At 44.6% G+C, this 14,037-nt stretch overlaps 1 protein-coding gene across 15 annotated transcripts in view; it reads left to right on the top strand.

Annotated features, from left to right (window-relative positions):
* Positions 1-14,037, top strand: part of TACC2 (transforming acidic coiled-coil containing protein 2) — a 130,060-nt gene that overhangs the window by 27,338 nt on the left and 88,685 nt on the right. For all 15 annotated transcript variants that reach the window (XM_032115822.1, XM_032115821.1, XM_032115831.1 and 12 more), the window contains exon 4: positions 6,615-12,308. In XM_032115822.1, coding sequence (XP_031971713.1) covers positions 6,615-12,308 — 5,694 coding nt within the window. The remainder of the gene's footprint in view (positions 1-6,614; positions 12,309-14,037) is intronic.

The following is a 14,037-nucleotide window of genomic DNA, read 5'->3' as shown; positions in this document are numbered from 1 at the left end:
TTAATATGTATTTTATTTGTTTGTTATTTCAGTTAACAAATACCACATGTATCCTTTAGTTTGTAGTTTTTCCTGATCATATTGTGCATAACCACTGTATTGTTTGTGTGTGACCATGCTGTCCTACTGAAGAAAACACAATTTTTTTTATAAACTAGTAAGCTACTTAAAAACAACGATGCATTCTGGTTTGTGACAGCAGAACACTAATTTTCTGCTATTCTAATCAGTATGCAGGTTATGGGAAGGGGGGGAAAGGGAGGAAATGATGAGTACTGCTAAGTGCTGATATTTACAGTAGACCTGTCGTGACTAACCTTCCTGCAAATTGGAGTTGTTGTTGGAACTTCACAATAACAGACAACATTTGTACCAGCATCCACCTGGTACAGTGAAGACTCTTATCTTGGGCAAGAATATTTGTGGCTTGCCTGCAGCAAGTGCTGTCTTGCTTTAATTTTTTTTAACATTAGCATAGTAACTTTATCCTATCCTGTAACTAATTCGCATTTTAAAAAAAAACAAGTGGTGTTCAAAAACGGCATAAGAGCAATTCTGTAGGGGTTCCTTTTCAAAATGGGAGCGCCTAGAACATTTAGGTTTATGTTCAAGCTGGCTAAAACAGCTTTGCACTGCAGCATGCAAAATTCTGACTCGTGGGAGATGAATGTTACATGGATGAGTCAGCTTGAAAGGATTCATAGGATTCTTGTTTCAGGAAACTTATTAGATGGGCGGGAGCTCAGGCAATTACTTGTTATTTAGCCTTACTCCTGAAACTGCTGGCACATGCCTGTTTTGTGTGTCTTTTAAGTTACATCCTGCCAAAATAGAAACAAAGACAATAAACGGAAAATCTTTGAAGTTCCACATTCCAGCTGTTTATTTTTAACTCGCTCCCCTGTGCTGCTTTGAACACATCTTTTCCACCCCGAAGTGAACTCTGAGAGTCTTAAGAGCGTGTGACCTGCCACCCTCGGATGGAGGATCTCTGGGTGGAAAATTACCACGTTTGCTTTTCCTCTGGGTGGCTTTCTTCTATCCTCCACAAATTCTCACAAGTCGTTTCAGTCGCTTTTAAATTCTTGTCTTTTGGAGCTCAAAATGTCTGTGGCTCTAGCTCTAGAATAGTCTGTTTCAGCCCAGTTTTTTCTTACCTGTTACTCGCCAGTCCTGTGTGCAGAAAGTAAGATCATCAGTAATTTATCGGTGAACTTTCCACGTGGAATAAAAATGCTGAAGAGCCAGGACAGTTAGGAAGCCTCGGGCTTTGCAGTGGTGGCCATGTGAGGTGTAACCATGCCTTTCTCCTGGGGAATCCTCAGCTCGACAGCTCTGCCCCAGAGGCGCTTTTCCCAGCCGGTTTAGGAAGAAGCGGACGCATCGAATTGAAAGATGCACACCCAGAAAGAGTTCAGGGAAATGAGCGCTCTTTGTGGATGACCTTGGCTGCTCTCCCACCCGGAGTGCAGCGCTCAGATCCTGTGGGACCCGCAGAGCCACTGTGGGGTGACAAAGCTGCCACGCATCCTGTGGGACAGCCTGGCAGTGCCACGCTTCCTGCTGATGCTCCGGATAGCTCAGACGGAGACCGGGAGCCGCTCCTGGAACTGGAACTGGAGATCTGGCCGTGCTTGCTTGCTGCAGCAGCAGTGCAGCTGACCTCTTTAATGTTAGAATAATTTCGTTTGGTCATACTTAAAATACTGCAGGGCCTGCGTTTTATTCTGTGTGTGGAACAAGGAGGTGAAAAGTGACCGGAGGTGGGGGAGAAGGGGAGGACGGCTCCCCAGAGGATCATTATTCCTGCTTCACTTTTTCCTGAAAGCTTAGATGCACAGGGAGGGTGGAGGAGCCTGGCTGCTGTTAGCAGCCCTTTAGCGATGATGGATTTCTCATGTGTTTGTTTACACTGAAAAGTTCAAACAGTGAATTGTTCTGTCTCTAAAACTGTCACTTGTTTTCTTTTGTTTTGTTTCTGAAAGGGAATATGGAAATGAATTCCATGTTCCTCGTTAACTTTCAGTACCTGTTAGGGATGGATTAAAATGCGAGATTCCTTAACTCAAGTCCTCCAGCACACTGTGTCCAAATGCATAAACTCAAAATGTAGGCACTGATCTCTCATGTGTCAGTGGACGGAGAACAGAAACACTTGAGAGGCAGCTATACATGTGCTGTGGTTGCAGAGCTGGCTGTGCATTTGTTTCCCTCAGTGCCTTCTAAATTCATCCTCACATTTCAGGCTCCTGCTCCTGGGAATATAATCACTCAGGCTCAGAGTTACATCAGTGTGGATGGCAACCGTATGTGACCTCTGGGATCCAGAGGCTTTGGCACTTGATGTTTTTCCCTCACAAGTGTGACTGGGTTGGGAGGGCTGCCCGTCCTTTCAACAACTACTGCATGTTTTAAAAGGGGAGAAGAGGAATTAGAAATGGAAATTCTAAATTACCTGCAATTTTCTGTTGTGGTATCTTCGCTTCTTGTTGTTTATCAAGTACACTTATCATATCTGGGCATCTGTAACCCCCCTCCACACACACACTCCCACTCAGATAGTAAATGCTAAATGCCAGAGATTTTGTCTGGCTGCTGCTGGTTTTATCTTCTGGCCCTTTGTCCTTGCTGTGGATGACAAAACAGGGAGACAAAAGAATGGGAGTTGTGATTTCAAGTGTTTATGGCTGGTAGATTGGGTATGGCTCTTAATCTGGAAGTATTTATGGGATGTGCACCAAAAGTCATCGATTTCTTAACATCCTTTATAGCTTCACACCCTAAACACAGACCAGGCAGTTCTCTCCTACAAAACATCTTAGTAACTGGGCAGGACTCCTAAATCTTACCAGAAAAATTCAGACTTGCCACAGTATCTTCTGATGGTGGAAGAGGTTAACTGCAGGTATTAAAAAATAATTGCTAAATTGACAATGCACTTCCAAACAAGCAAATTGTCAATAATTATTTATGCAAACCCAACATTTTAGGCATGTGAAGATTTAACTCATTTGATGTTGTAACTGGAAGCACAGTATTCATATGCTCAGAATGTTAGGGCCTTGAAATTGCAAATCTTAACTGTGTGCTTAACCTCTAAGATGAGGGGAAAGTTCCCTTTGGTAACTCTTGAGTGCAGTGGGACACACATATTTCAAGCTACAGATGCACCTATGTCTTTGCATGACTGCATTTTCCTTTTTTTAACATCATCAGTCACATGCAGCAATTACTCATAGCAAAATGACTTTTTCTGCCCTAAACTCTACATGAACTATGAGGAACTTGAATACTCTTCCATGCTTTGTCGTTTGCATGTTTTGTTTTAAATATGAATGAATTTTCTTCTTAATAATATTGAGATAGGTCAGATTACCCACAAAAGCCAACATACTTTATTTTCCTGTGTTTAAAAATACCAACTTTTAGGGTCATAGCTTTATGTTGATTGTATTAAATGGGTTGTCTAAAAATACATGTTCCCTGCAAGTAATTATTGATTTAATGTAGATTGGGTTTTACTCAGGGGAATTATCCTCAGCATGTGGTGTAATTTCCCAGTAGTGTTATTCCCTTTAAAAAGAGTGGAAGATAATGGGACTAGGTGTGACCTTAAGAGGTCATCCAGTCCATCCTTCGGCCCTAAAGCAGGATCAACTGTGCTTAAGGCATTCCCAACAGATGTTTGTCTAACCCCAGCACATCTCTCAGACAGAAAAGCAAGATCACAAATAATGAAAAGGAAGATGTAGGATATGTTCCCTGCATACTTCTCCTTGTTAGTTCCATCAGGGGGAGAAACATGAACAGAGATATCCAAACAGGTCAGTGTGGGCCTATCCTAGTGACTGAAAACTCAAACCTTTCAGTTCTGTTATGTCCTGAATAAAACATTGGAGTGAGCTGCAGCAGCACAGATAATGAATCTGTGCTTCTCCACTCTGGCAGTGATAGTTTAACTCGCTATCACAGCCTGTGCCAGCACTGCCATTTTAATTCTGTTCAGCATACATTAATTGCAAACTTGTCCCAATTCCTTCATCTGCTCCTGAATAAAATGAACAACTTTTCAGCATTATTGAATACCAGAAAAATTGTTTTGATTGATCTAGAATGCTGAACTTAGTTCATAGGATTGTCATGTCCCTCAAACCTGCTAAGTCACATTTCTATGGCTCTTGACAAAGTTGCTACCAGCATGGCAGTAGATAGTTCATGGGTTTAGAAATTGTAGTCAAGAATATTAACTTCAGACATGTTTGGAACTGTTTCATATTTAATAGCTGCAAACAGAAATCTAGTGTAACAAAGAAGATGTGTGTTAAAGTCTTAGAGAAAATTCAGTCAGATGAAATCTGAAAAATGCAAATATATGATCATGAATGTTCTATGTAGTGAACCTTACCAACATGTCCATCCCAGATTTATTACTGTGCATTTTCCAGCTCTGTTGGCAGATGGGATTAATGATAAGTAAACAATCAGAGATTTAAGATAAATGATAAGGAGCAATTATAACTGTAGATGGTGTTTTCTACTTCTTCCAGCGTTCAGTTTCACAGAGGTTAGAGGGGCTTCCCCCCCCTCAACCTCCACTCAGTTTTGTTCTCCTCCTGATCACAGTATCTCTGACAGGAGCTCGCTTCCAGGGTGAAGAACCCTGGGCACAAAACTGCTAATGAGCAATTTAGTCAGTAAGAAGATAGACCTGCAACACAGCAAAAAGCCAGAATAATTGACTCCCACTTCTCCACCCCCTCCCCAGTTCCGTGTTGCTGTTTCTGTCCCTCCTCTTCTAATTAAGCTTCCCTGTGTGCAAAATTAATGTCAATAATAAAGTGTATTCCTTGCTTAGGGAAAGCCTCTTGGCGTGTCCCTGCTGTTTGCTCATGTCCTGTCATGCCTCATGTTGTCAGTGATCCAGCAGATACCAAGTACTGTATTGCCATCTCTGGTATTCCCAGTGCCAGTAAGTTTTATATGGATGTTTCCAGTGTGCTAGGGAAAGAAAAATTCCTCTGGGCAAAACCATTTTCTGAAAGTTTAAATAAAAGTTACTGGTGTTATGCATTAAATGTTCGAACCCACGCCAAGCATTGCTGAAACTTGTTTAAACTACATATGAATTGTAAGTTACAGATATTTTACCTTAGATTTGAGGCTTAGCCTTAATACAGGCAAATTCCAGTGGCTCTTTAAAGACTAGTTTATTTTCCACTGCAATGACTCTGAGGTATGTTTTTAGGACCTAAGACAGACTCATATTCAGCTTTAGGTGCAGCTTTCCCTAAAGAAATATTTTGTCGGGCAGCTCTCAGTACAAGGAGTGGGTTTGGCCCCACCTGGAAGTGCATTTTGTGCATGGTAGCACAGCCCAAGAGGCTGTGTTTGCATAACAGAAACCTAATCTGTAGGGAGCCCAGAGCTGGTCACTGACTCACTTCTCCATCAAGTATTTCGTGTGTAAAACTTGGACAGAGAAGCAGAGAGAGGCTTCTCAGATTTCTGGAGATTACTTGAAATCCAATCTATGCTTGGCCTTGCAGAAGGCGTTTTAAGCATCTTTTCTAGCTCCAGTCTAAAGGGGAATTGGAATTTCTGAAATGTAACCTGTCACTGCTAAGCTGAGGCAAAGCTGCAGCAATGGACTCTGAGCCACCTCCCTCTGTGCAGCTCTGCACTGGCCACCCAGCACTTGGCAGTGTGTTATCTGTGTCCTGCTTTGCTTGGGATTCATTATTTCATGTCAAGTAAACACTGCCCCTTGCTCCTCTGTACAATCCTACATTCAGTTTCAAAGAGATGTTTCTCTCCATGCCCAGGCATGGAAAGTGAGAGAGAGAACAAGGGTAACCCATTTCATCAGCTACAAATCTCAGTGTGGAAAACTGAGGTCCACACAGTGAAAAATACTTAAAATAACTTTTCCTTCTCGCAGTTAGTCATCTCTGAGTCCATTTTTTCCTATCTTATCTTTAATGCGTGGAGAAAGAGATCACACCAAGGGCTGTAGCTTAGATGCACTGAAATCAAACACTGCAATTAAATGACCTCATCGGGTGTGGATCGTGGCACAGCAGCATCCCACGTTCGGCAGGGTGAGCCCTTTGACCTTTTGGTGAGAATCAACTGTGCTGATTAGTTGGAGAAAACATTCAGCAGATGGGCCCTCCTTAATCTTCTGCTACACACTCGAGTACAGCCAGATAACAGCACTTACTGCGTAGCTTTGGCAAAGTAGTCTCTTAGAAGCAGAAACAAAATGCCTTTCTTTGAGGTACTGCGGGTTTTCCCAGTATTATTTTTTTCCTCTGTTGCTCCTTTAGTCTGTCAGATGTGTGTCCCCTCTCCTCACACTCACCTAAGGTTTTGGAATGGTTAAAATGCATGCCATGAGCACGGTGGCTCTCAGGTAAGACTGGGAACTTCGCAGAGTAATGAGCATTTAAATCACTGTGTCTGATGGTTTAACTCCTGAAAGCAGATTATCAGCTTCTCAGCGCATGCAGTGCATGGCTTTGAAACATCAGTGGCACAAAACGGTTTTATTCTTTGCTTCTTATTCTTTGCTTCTTTATTGACATGAAACAAATAAACGTTTCCATTGTTGGCAGCATCGATAATGAAGGCATCAGTAGCCACAGTGCTGAAGAGCTATCCAACCCAAATTCCAGCACAGTGTCTTCAGAGGGGACAGGACAGAGCACTGCCTTGCAAGAGCAAGTAGGACAAACAGACTCTGATTCCTTAAAGCACTCTGCCGAAGCAGGGGAGAGAAGCCTGCCTGTCTCAGTGCCTCTTGCAGACTGTGCCAGAGAACCCATCATAGGCAGCAGTGACAAATTACACCCCTCAGACTGCAACAGAGCACGGCCATCACCAGGTCCAGTGAATGACAAAGAGAAGGGATCGGCACATGCCCAATCTGTGGACAATATTGCTGCCTCCTCTACCAGAACCAGTGAGAATGAGCCCAGAATCCCATGCCTGGAGCCCAGCCCTGCAGCAGCACTCACAGAAGTGCAAGGAGCCACACAAATGAGTTTGAGTGAATTAGGATCGCTCAGGCAGGATGAGCAGCTGGGTGGCATGAGGGAGCCACATGTCAGCATGTTTCCACAGGGTAAAGCAGCAGGAGATTATTTTACTGCTCAGGAGGCCGAGCAGGAGCGAGGAGTTTTGGAAGTAGGTCAGCTGCAGGCAGTAATGCAGCAAGGTAGACAGAACACAGATGGTGGAGAGGGTCTGCTAATGAAAAAGGAAACCTTAATCCCAAATTATCCAGCAACAGGAGGCTCAGACAGTGAAAAATTTGGAGCAATTGTGAATGCTCAGGGCTTCACTGAGATCTGTAATCTACAGATGGATGCTGAAACAACAACTAAAGGGAATGAGGCAAATCCAGCTCTATCTGGAAGCAGAAGGAAGCAATCAGAACCCCGTACTTTAATGTCAGAGTTGCCTTCTAGCTCTCCAAATCTCTTCCTGCTACCAAAGCCTGAAGAGCCTTCGAGGGAATATGTGCCTGGAAATGGCTCTGAAGATCCACCGAGGAGTGAAGCAGTGAAAACAGCCTCTGAAAAAAACAAACCCCTTTTTCAAAGAGAGCTTCAAAAGGAGGATGAGCTTGTTAGTGCCGAGCATTTCAGTGTGCCTTTATCATTTGAGAGAGAGGAGGAAGAAGAAAAATCAGCTGTCACAACTGAAAGCCCAAAAGAAGTCAATAGCGATAAAATTATAAAAGCTGATGATGTGTCTAGAGAAAGCACCACACTTTCTGAAACAGAAAGCATTATCAGTCCCACCAAGGAAAATTCAGTGGTAGATAAAAGATTAGTACTGGAAGAATATGCATTAAGTACTTCTTTGAGCAGATCCACAGAACTGCATCAAAAAGAAATGGGGGCGGATGTAACAGGAAGAATAAATGGAATCAGAACAGAGGATGCACAAGTGTCAGAAACCAGTGAATTACCTGAGGGCTCAAGTGAGGCAGAAAGAAAACTATTGAGCTCTGTTAGTAGCTACCACCAGGACATGGAAAATACTCACTTGAAACATGATCCTGAAAATTTCAATCTTTGTGAAAACACTTCAACAGGTGACCTGGGGGAAGCAGGTGGGGGAAAGCCTCTGAATTTAGACAGTAACTCTAAATCACCCAAAGGCAATTCCCAGTCTCGTGGTTGTGAACCTGAACAACAAATGAGCAAAGAGAAAACAGCTGCCCCAGATGGCCTGGAGAAAAAGCTCATGGCTTCACCACAGTTAGCAAGGGAGCAATGCCCACAGAGTTTTGATTGCTTTAACACTGAGGCAGAAGGCAGAACTTGGGACCAGTCAGGCTGTAACAGGACTGAAAAGGTTTGTTTAGATGGTGCACACAGTTCACTGCCCCTCCACCCTGGGAACAATAATATTAAGCAGAGTAAGCAAGATGAGTCCTGGGAAAAGGCTTTCGCTAGAGAAACTGTGTTGGAATCTGAACACAAAGCTGAGAGTCAAGAAAAGCCTGAGAGCTCCAGCAAGTCAGGAGAAAGCGCAAGAATGCCCAAATTAAAACTCAGTCTCCAGGGCTTAAAGGAGTTGGCAGAGACTGTGGGACAAACCAAGGAGGCCTCACAGGCCCTGGAAACCAAAGAACAGGACGGTCACATCACTGAAGCATCTCGCAGAGATCCAGAGCAGGAACCTGCAGCTGCCCACAGCAGTGCTGGGGATGGAAATCAAAATGAGGGTATTCAACCAGAGAAGCACCACACAGCAGTGAAAAGTTCTGAGGAGGATGAAGCTTTGGCTCGGAAAAGTGAATGCAAATCAGATGTGCAAGCTCAGCTGGAGCAAGTGGCTGCAGAAAGTCACAGAAATACACAGATAGCTCACCCAGAACCCCCCAAAACTGCAGCCAGCACTTCAGGACTTACTGATTACCAAGTTCACATGGAGCAAGGGGGTGACAACCACGTCCCTGCAAACAACTGCCCCTCTGAGAGGGACACGTGCAGCTCTTCGGAGCTCCTGGAGTGCAGCAGCCAAGAGGCGCAGAAAAATGCAGGTGTTCCAACAGCTCCTCCCCAAGCAGAGCAAGCAGAGCAGTCGCTGTCTGTTGCTGGTGACAGTGGCTGGAGTTCAAATACAGGACTTGAACAACAGGAGCACCAAAGCAGCCTGACAGCTGTCAGGAGAGCAGATGGTCAGGAGCACGAAGGAAGGGCACTACAACCTGAGCGGCCACCGGACCGAGATAATCACAGCAACATACCAGAAATACCTCTGGATGTTTCAAACAACCCTGATAAACAATCTTCTGTGCCAGGTCCAGCACCGCCCCAGTGTGGGTCTGAGAGGCCAAAAGAACAGGACAAGGACGACAGCAGTGCTGAGGATGTGAGCGGCAGCAAACACGGGCAGAACACGTCTGGTGTGAGCGCGCTTAATTTGCAAGATTGCAACGAGCAAAACAAAACCGATCTCGAGGCAGAAGAAAAGTGCTGCAGTAAGCAAAACTCAAGCAAGCCCGAGCAGGGTGATAATTCTTTGATCTCAGCGAGGCAGCATGAAGCAGCATGTCAGAGAGACACGTTTTGTAAAGAACTTGAAAAGAATGAGCAGCCAGGCAGCATGTGCAGGAGAGAGGATGATACTGGTGAAAGCTGTGCCGCTGCTATAAACACTCTTCCAGGGACACAGGATTCAGCAAGTGCCACTAACATATCACAGGCTTCGCCAAGTGATACAGAAATAGCACATACTTCTGATAATTCTGAGAAAAATGATCCCCAAATATCTCGTCCAGAAACTCAAAGGAAAATGCCATTAATGGCAAAAAACTCAGAAAATATTCTGACTGCTGACGGGGGAATCATCCAGAAAGATGGAAACACGGAGATGAGTTGTGAGGACAGTGCTTCTGTCAGAGAAACAAGCAATATAAAGCCTGATACAAGTCCAGGGGCACAAGGATCTCCTTCACCTTTACAGGCACACGGGGAAGTAATTCCTACTGATAACTCACATAAATCCAGCTGCACTCAAAATGCAACAGAGCAGCCTGGTTATTGTCAAGCAGATTTTACAGCCCTCTCTACCCAGACCTCTGCACTCAGCCATCCCAGCCAGCAACCTGGAAACAACACGGACAAGGGTACAGGGGGGGAATCACTAAATAATGAGCAGGAAGTTGTAGCATCCCAAAACACCTTAGAAGGTAACTCTAATTTGCAGGGTCCCCCATGTCCTCCAGTGCCAGCACCCTTAGGTTCTTCACTTAGGGAAAGTACAGGTAAAGCAGAAAATTCAGAAAACAGCTCTGCCAGGAATATTTGTGTGAGTGAAAAAGACTGTCCAGACCAAAGTTTTCAGGGTGATGGAGACAGAAGTTTCACCCTGCCAGAGACTTTGAATGTAGAGCAGAGAACTGGAAACTTATCACAGTTCAATTCTGAGAAGCTGAAGAAAGAGATCTCTGCAATTAAATCCAAAAAAACAAAAAGTGAGCTAAACTTCAAAGAACAGCAAAGTGACAGTTCAGCAGAGTCTCTGTTAGCACTCCCTACTCCAGAAGAGAAGCTGCTGAGCCTTTCATCATCACAAGAAGTCTGTAATGAGGAAATTGCAACCAATATCTGTGTAGATGACAAGTATGGTAAGATCTTAGAGAAACCTGGGAATTCAGAAAAAATGGAAGAGCTTTCAAAAGAGAATAATAACATAACCAGGGCAGACATCAGTGTTTCCGAACAGTCTGCAGAGAACTCTGGAAGGGAGCATGAGGCTCTGACTTGCAGCTCTCTGGACATTGGCTCCAGCATCCCAGACTTCAGGGAACACATCAGCCAGATTTTTAAAAAAACTGTCCACAGCACACTGAGTGCTGAATTACCCCAACTTTTGTCTGAAAACCATGTGGGCTTCAAGCAGAGTCCAGTGGCCAAGGACACAGCAGAACTCTGTGGTGCTGAGAACTTTTCAGAACCAAACAAGGCGGGCAAAGGTGCTCCCGAGGGCACTTCAGAAGCAGAGGGCCAAGAGCTGTCTTTAGCTACTGAGACTTCCCACAAAGCTGCAGAGGGCAAATCTCTGCAACGAGAAAACACAGTGGCAGAGCTGCCACCAGCAAGTTTCCAGGACCCTGAGGAAAGCAGGCAGCCCGCTGGCTGTTTAGAAGTGGTCCCTAGCTTGGATGGCGCTCCATCTGCTGAACGCGCTCCGGAAAATCTGCAAAAGCCAGGCAAACCCACTGAGAGCGGTGAGATGGAAAGAGAGGAAGGCGTGTGTGCTGGTGGCGTTGATCCTGAATCGCTAATAGGCTTAGAGATAAAGAAGCAAGGACCAGCTTCATTTGATGGGGCAGCAGCTGAGAACTTCCCTGCGTATTCCGACAGCCAGCAGCAAGCCACTGGAGCTGTTATCTCTGCAGGCGATGTACAGGGGAGGGACGTAGAAGATGCTGCTGCCACAGAGGGAAATAACTTAATTACAGAGTGTAGTGCAGAACCAGTTTCCTCTGAAGAGGATGTAAGTCTTCCTACTGCACAGTGCCAGGATCCTAAGCCAAATGAACAGGAGAAAAGTGAGTACGGTGATCCAGACATTGCCAAGAGCATGGCAGCCTCAACGCTCGTCCCGGGAGGATCTTACAATCATGAAAAATTGCCAGACAATTTCAATGTGTCACCTGAGGAAGATCAGGAGACACATATTCACAGCAATTTTCTGCATGACATTAGGTCTCAGAATGACATGCAGACGATACAGGACGAAGCAGTAAATAGGAAACGCTTGGAAACATCGGGAAATTCTCAAGATGCACAGCAAGAGAAAAAAGTGACCGTGCATGGGTTAATAGATTACTTAAAAACTGAAGTAAGCCAGGATGATTGCTTGCAAACTGACTGTAAACTAGAATCTGGCAGCATGACTAAGGGAGACGTGAAAGAGAACAGTGACACAGTGTTAAGCACGGCAAGGACAGGTAAGGAAAAAAGTGGAGACATCCCTGAAACTGGTACTGCAAGGATGTTAGTCACTGCTGAGGGAGACTTAGCTATAAACACGGGCACTGCAGAGCAGGAGGCAGACCTGTACAAAAATCCCTCTCCAGCCCTCCCTGTGATGGAGCAGGGTGAGCATTCTGCACGTGCAGGTCTCGCTGTTGCTGAAAATCAGCCAAGCAAGATGAATTCAGAACACGAAAGCTCCCTCCAGGATGCCAAAGGAAAGCTATCACCGCTTGCATTAACTGAGCCTAAGAACCTTGACCTCAGTGAACTTCAAGACGTGGCTGTGGCAGGATTACCCACTGAAAGGTATTTACTTTGAATTACTACGTGAAATGGTTGGCAGGAGTCCGGGGCTGGAGAGGGGTGCAATTTTCCAGGCAGATGCCCGTTGTCTGGGCGGTTTGGGAGGGCAGGTCACTTACCCTGTTCTTAAACTTATCTTAAGTATATGTTGCTTCTAAATGTGGATTGCGTGAAAAAAACACTAATATTCATAAGGACAGAGAGTTCCTAAAAGCTGAGGAGCACAGTTCTGAGCTGTTCCATCTGCTGGGCCACATTCCTGTCCTTACCTGTGTGGATTTGCTTATGCTTCCCAGTGTTCACACCTCGTAGCCTGAAGTTATGCATACAAATCACACTTCCTAGCCTTAAGTTAGGAGACTTTTGCCTCAGTTTTGGTGACCCAGTTAAATGAGACCTGCAGCATTCACATGGTGGAGTGCAGTGTTTAAAAACAAGCCTACGGAGTAACCCAATTACTCACAGTTAGTTGTCTGGGCCTCCCTCTTATCCTCCCGTACAATATAATTGCACTGACAGTGCCTTTGATCACCATGTTATTCAGTGTTTCTAATGACATGGAGTTGTTTCAGATGTGAATTCTTCTGAGCTGGGACTTGTGGAGCCTCAGAGTTGCTTTTTTGGTTTTATTTCTTCCTATTTTCCACACCTAGCAGTAACTGCTTTAATAAAGTTAAGACTTTTTTTTTTTTCTTTTTTAATGAGCTTCTACTTTGCCGTTTGAATTCCTAGTTTGATGTGCAGTTAATTCAGGATAATTACGATCTTAGAACAGGTGATTTCCCTTTATCTAGTCATGTCACTGCTTCCTCTGTAACCTCACAACTCCCTGGCACACTGTCCCTCTCCTTTCTGTATCAGAGGAGGCAGCGATAGACAGAGACAGAGCACAGGGCAACAGGGAAAAGCTAAACTGTATCAGACGATCCAATAATTGGTCTGCAGAGATGGAATCTAAGTAATCCCAAAAACGTAGATGGCACTAACTGATCAATGAGGGAAAATGTTTCAGTGCCACATTCCTTCAAGGTTGAGGTGATAAAACCATATTGTAAGTGAACATACCTCAAGTGTTTCTGTTGTGGTGAGAATGTGGGGGAGTTCTTCCTTCTGTATGTGTGCCGGGGATGGAGGCTGAATGGGATCTAATTCTGTGAGCAGAATGTACTTTAGAAAAATATTAGAAGTGTTGGAAACCAGGACAGCTATATGATTTTCTCTTGAAGGATTTGTCTATAAAACGACAAGGAAATTAGACCCTGTTACTTCTCTTGAGGTCCTTTCTTTTCTGTTTGCTTCCCTTTATACGATGGGAAGCTTCACAGTGAGTAGCTTTGAAATTCCCAAACAAATTGCTGGCATGGGCTGGCTCAGGAGCCATTAGGCACTCTGGGCAGTGCATGTGTCTGTGCATGTGCTTCATATCAGGGCGGGTACCATACTTTAAATAGATACCTGTGGCAGGCAGGGCAGGGCTCTTGAAACAGCTGCTGACAATTCACAGAGTAGTTGCTTAATGCTTGCATATGCTTCAAGAATTCATTATCACCTGTTTTTCCAGCGTGAGGGTTTGCATCAACAGGCAGCTGCTCATTTTGGACTGTGGCTGTCCAAAAGGCTGAAACACTGGGGACTCTCAGAGGTACAGAGGAAACCCTGCTCTTGTCAGGCTCGTTTTTAGAGCAAAATGCATTTATATCACAAAAAAGAAGCAGAGAGCATTAGCTGAGCT

Source organism: Corvus moneduloides, chromosome 8, assembly GCF_009650955.1.
Source record: "Corvus moneduloides isolate bCorMon1 chromosome 8, bCorMon1.pri, whole genome shotgun sequence".
NCBI lineage: Eukaryota > Metazoa > Chordata > Aves > Passeriformes > Corvidae > Corvus > Corvus moneduloides.
Note: the sequence above shows the minus strand (reverse complement) of the source record. Positions and strands in the feature narration are given on the sequence as shown.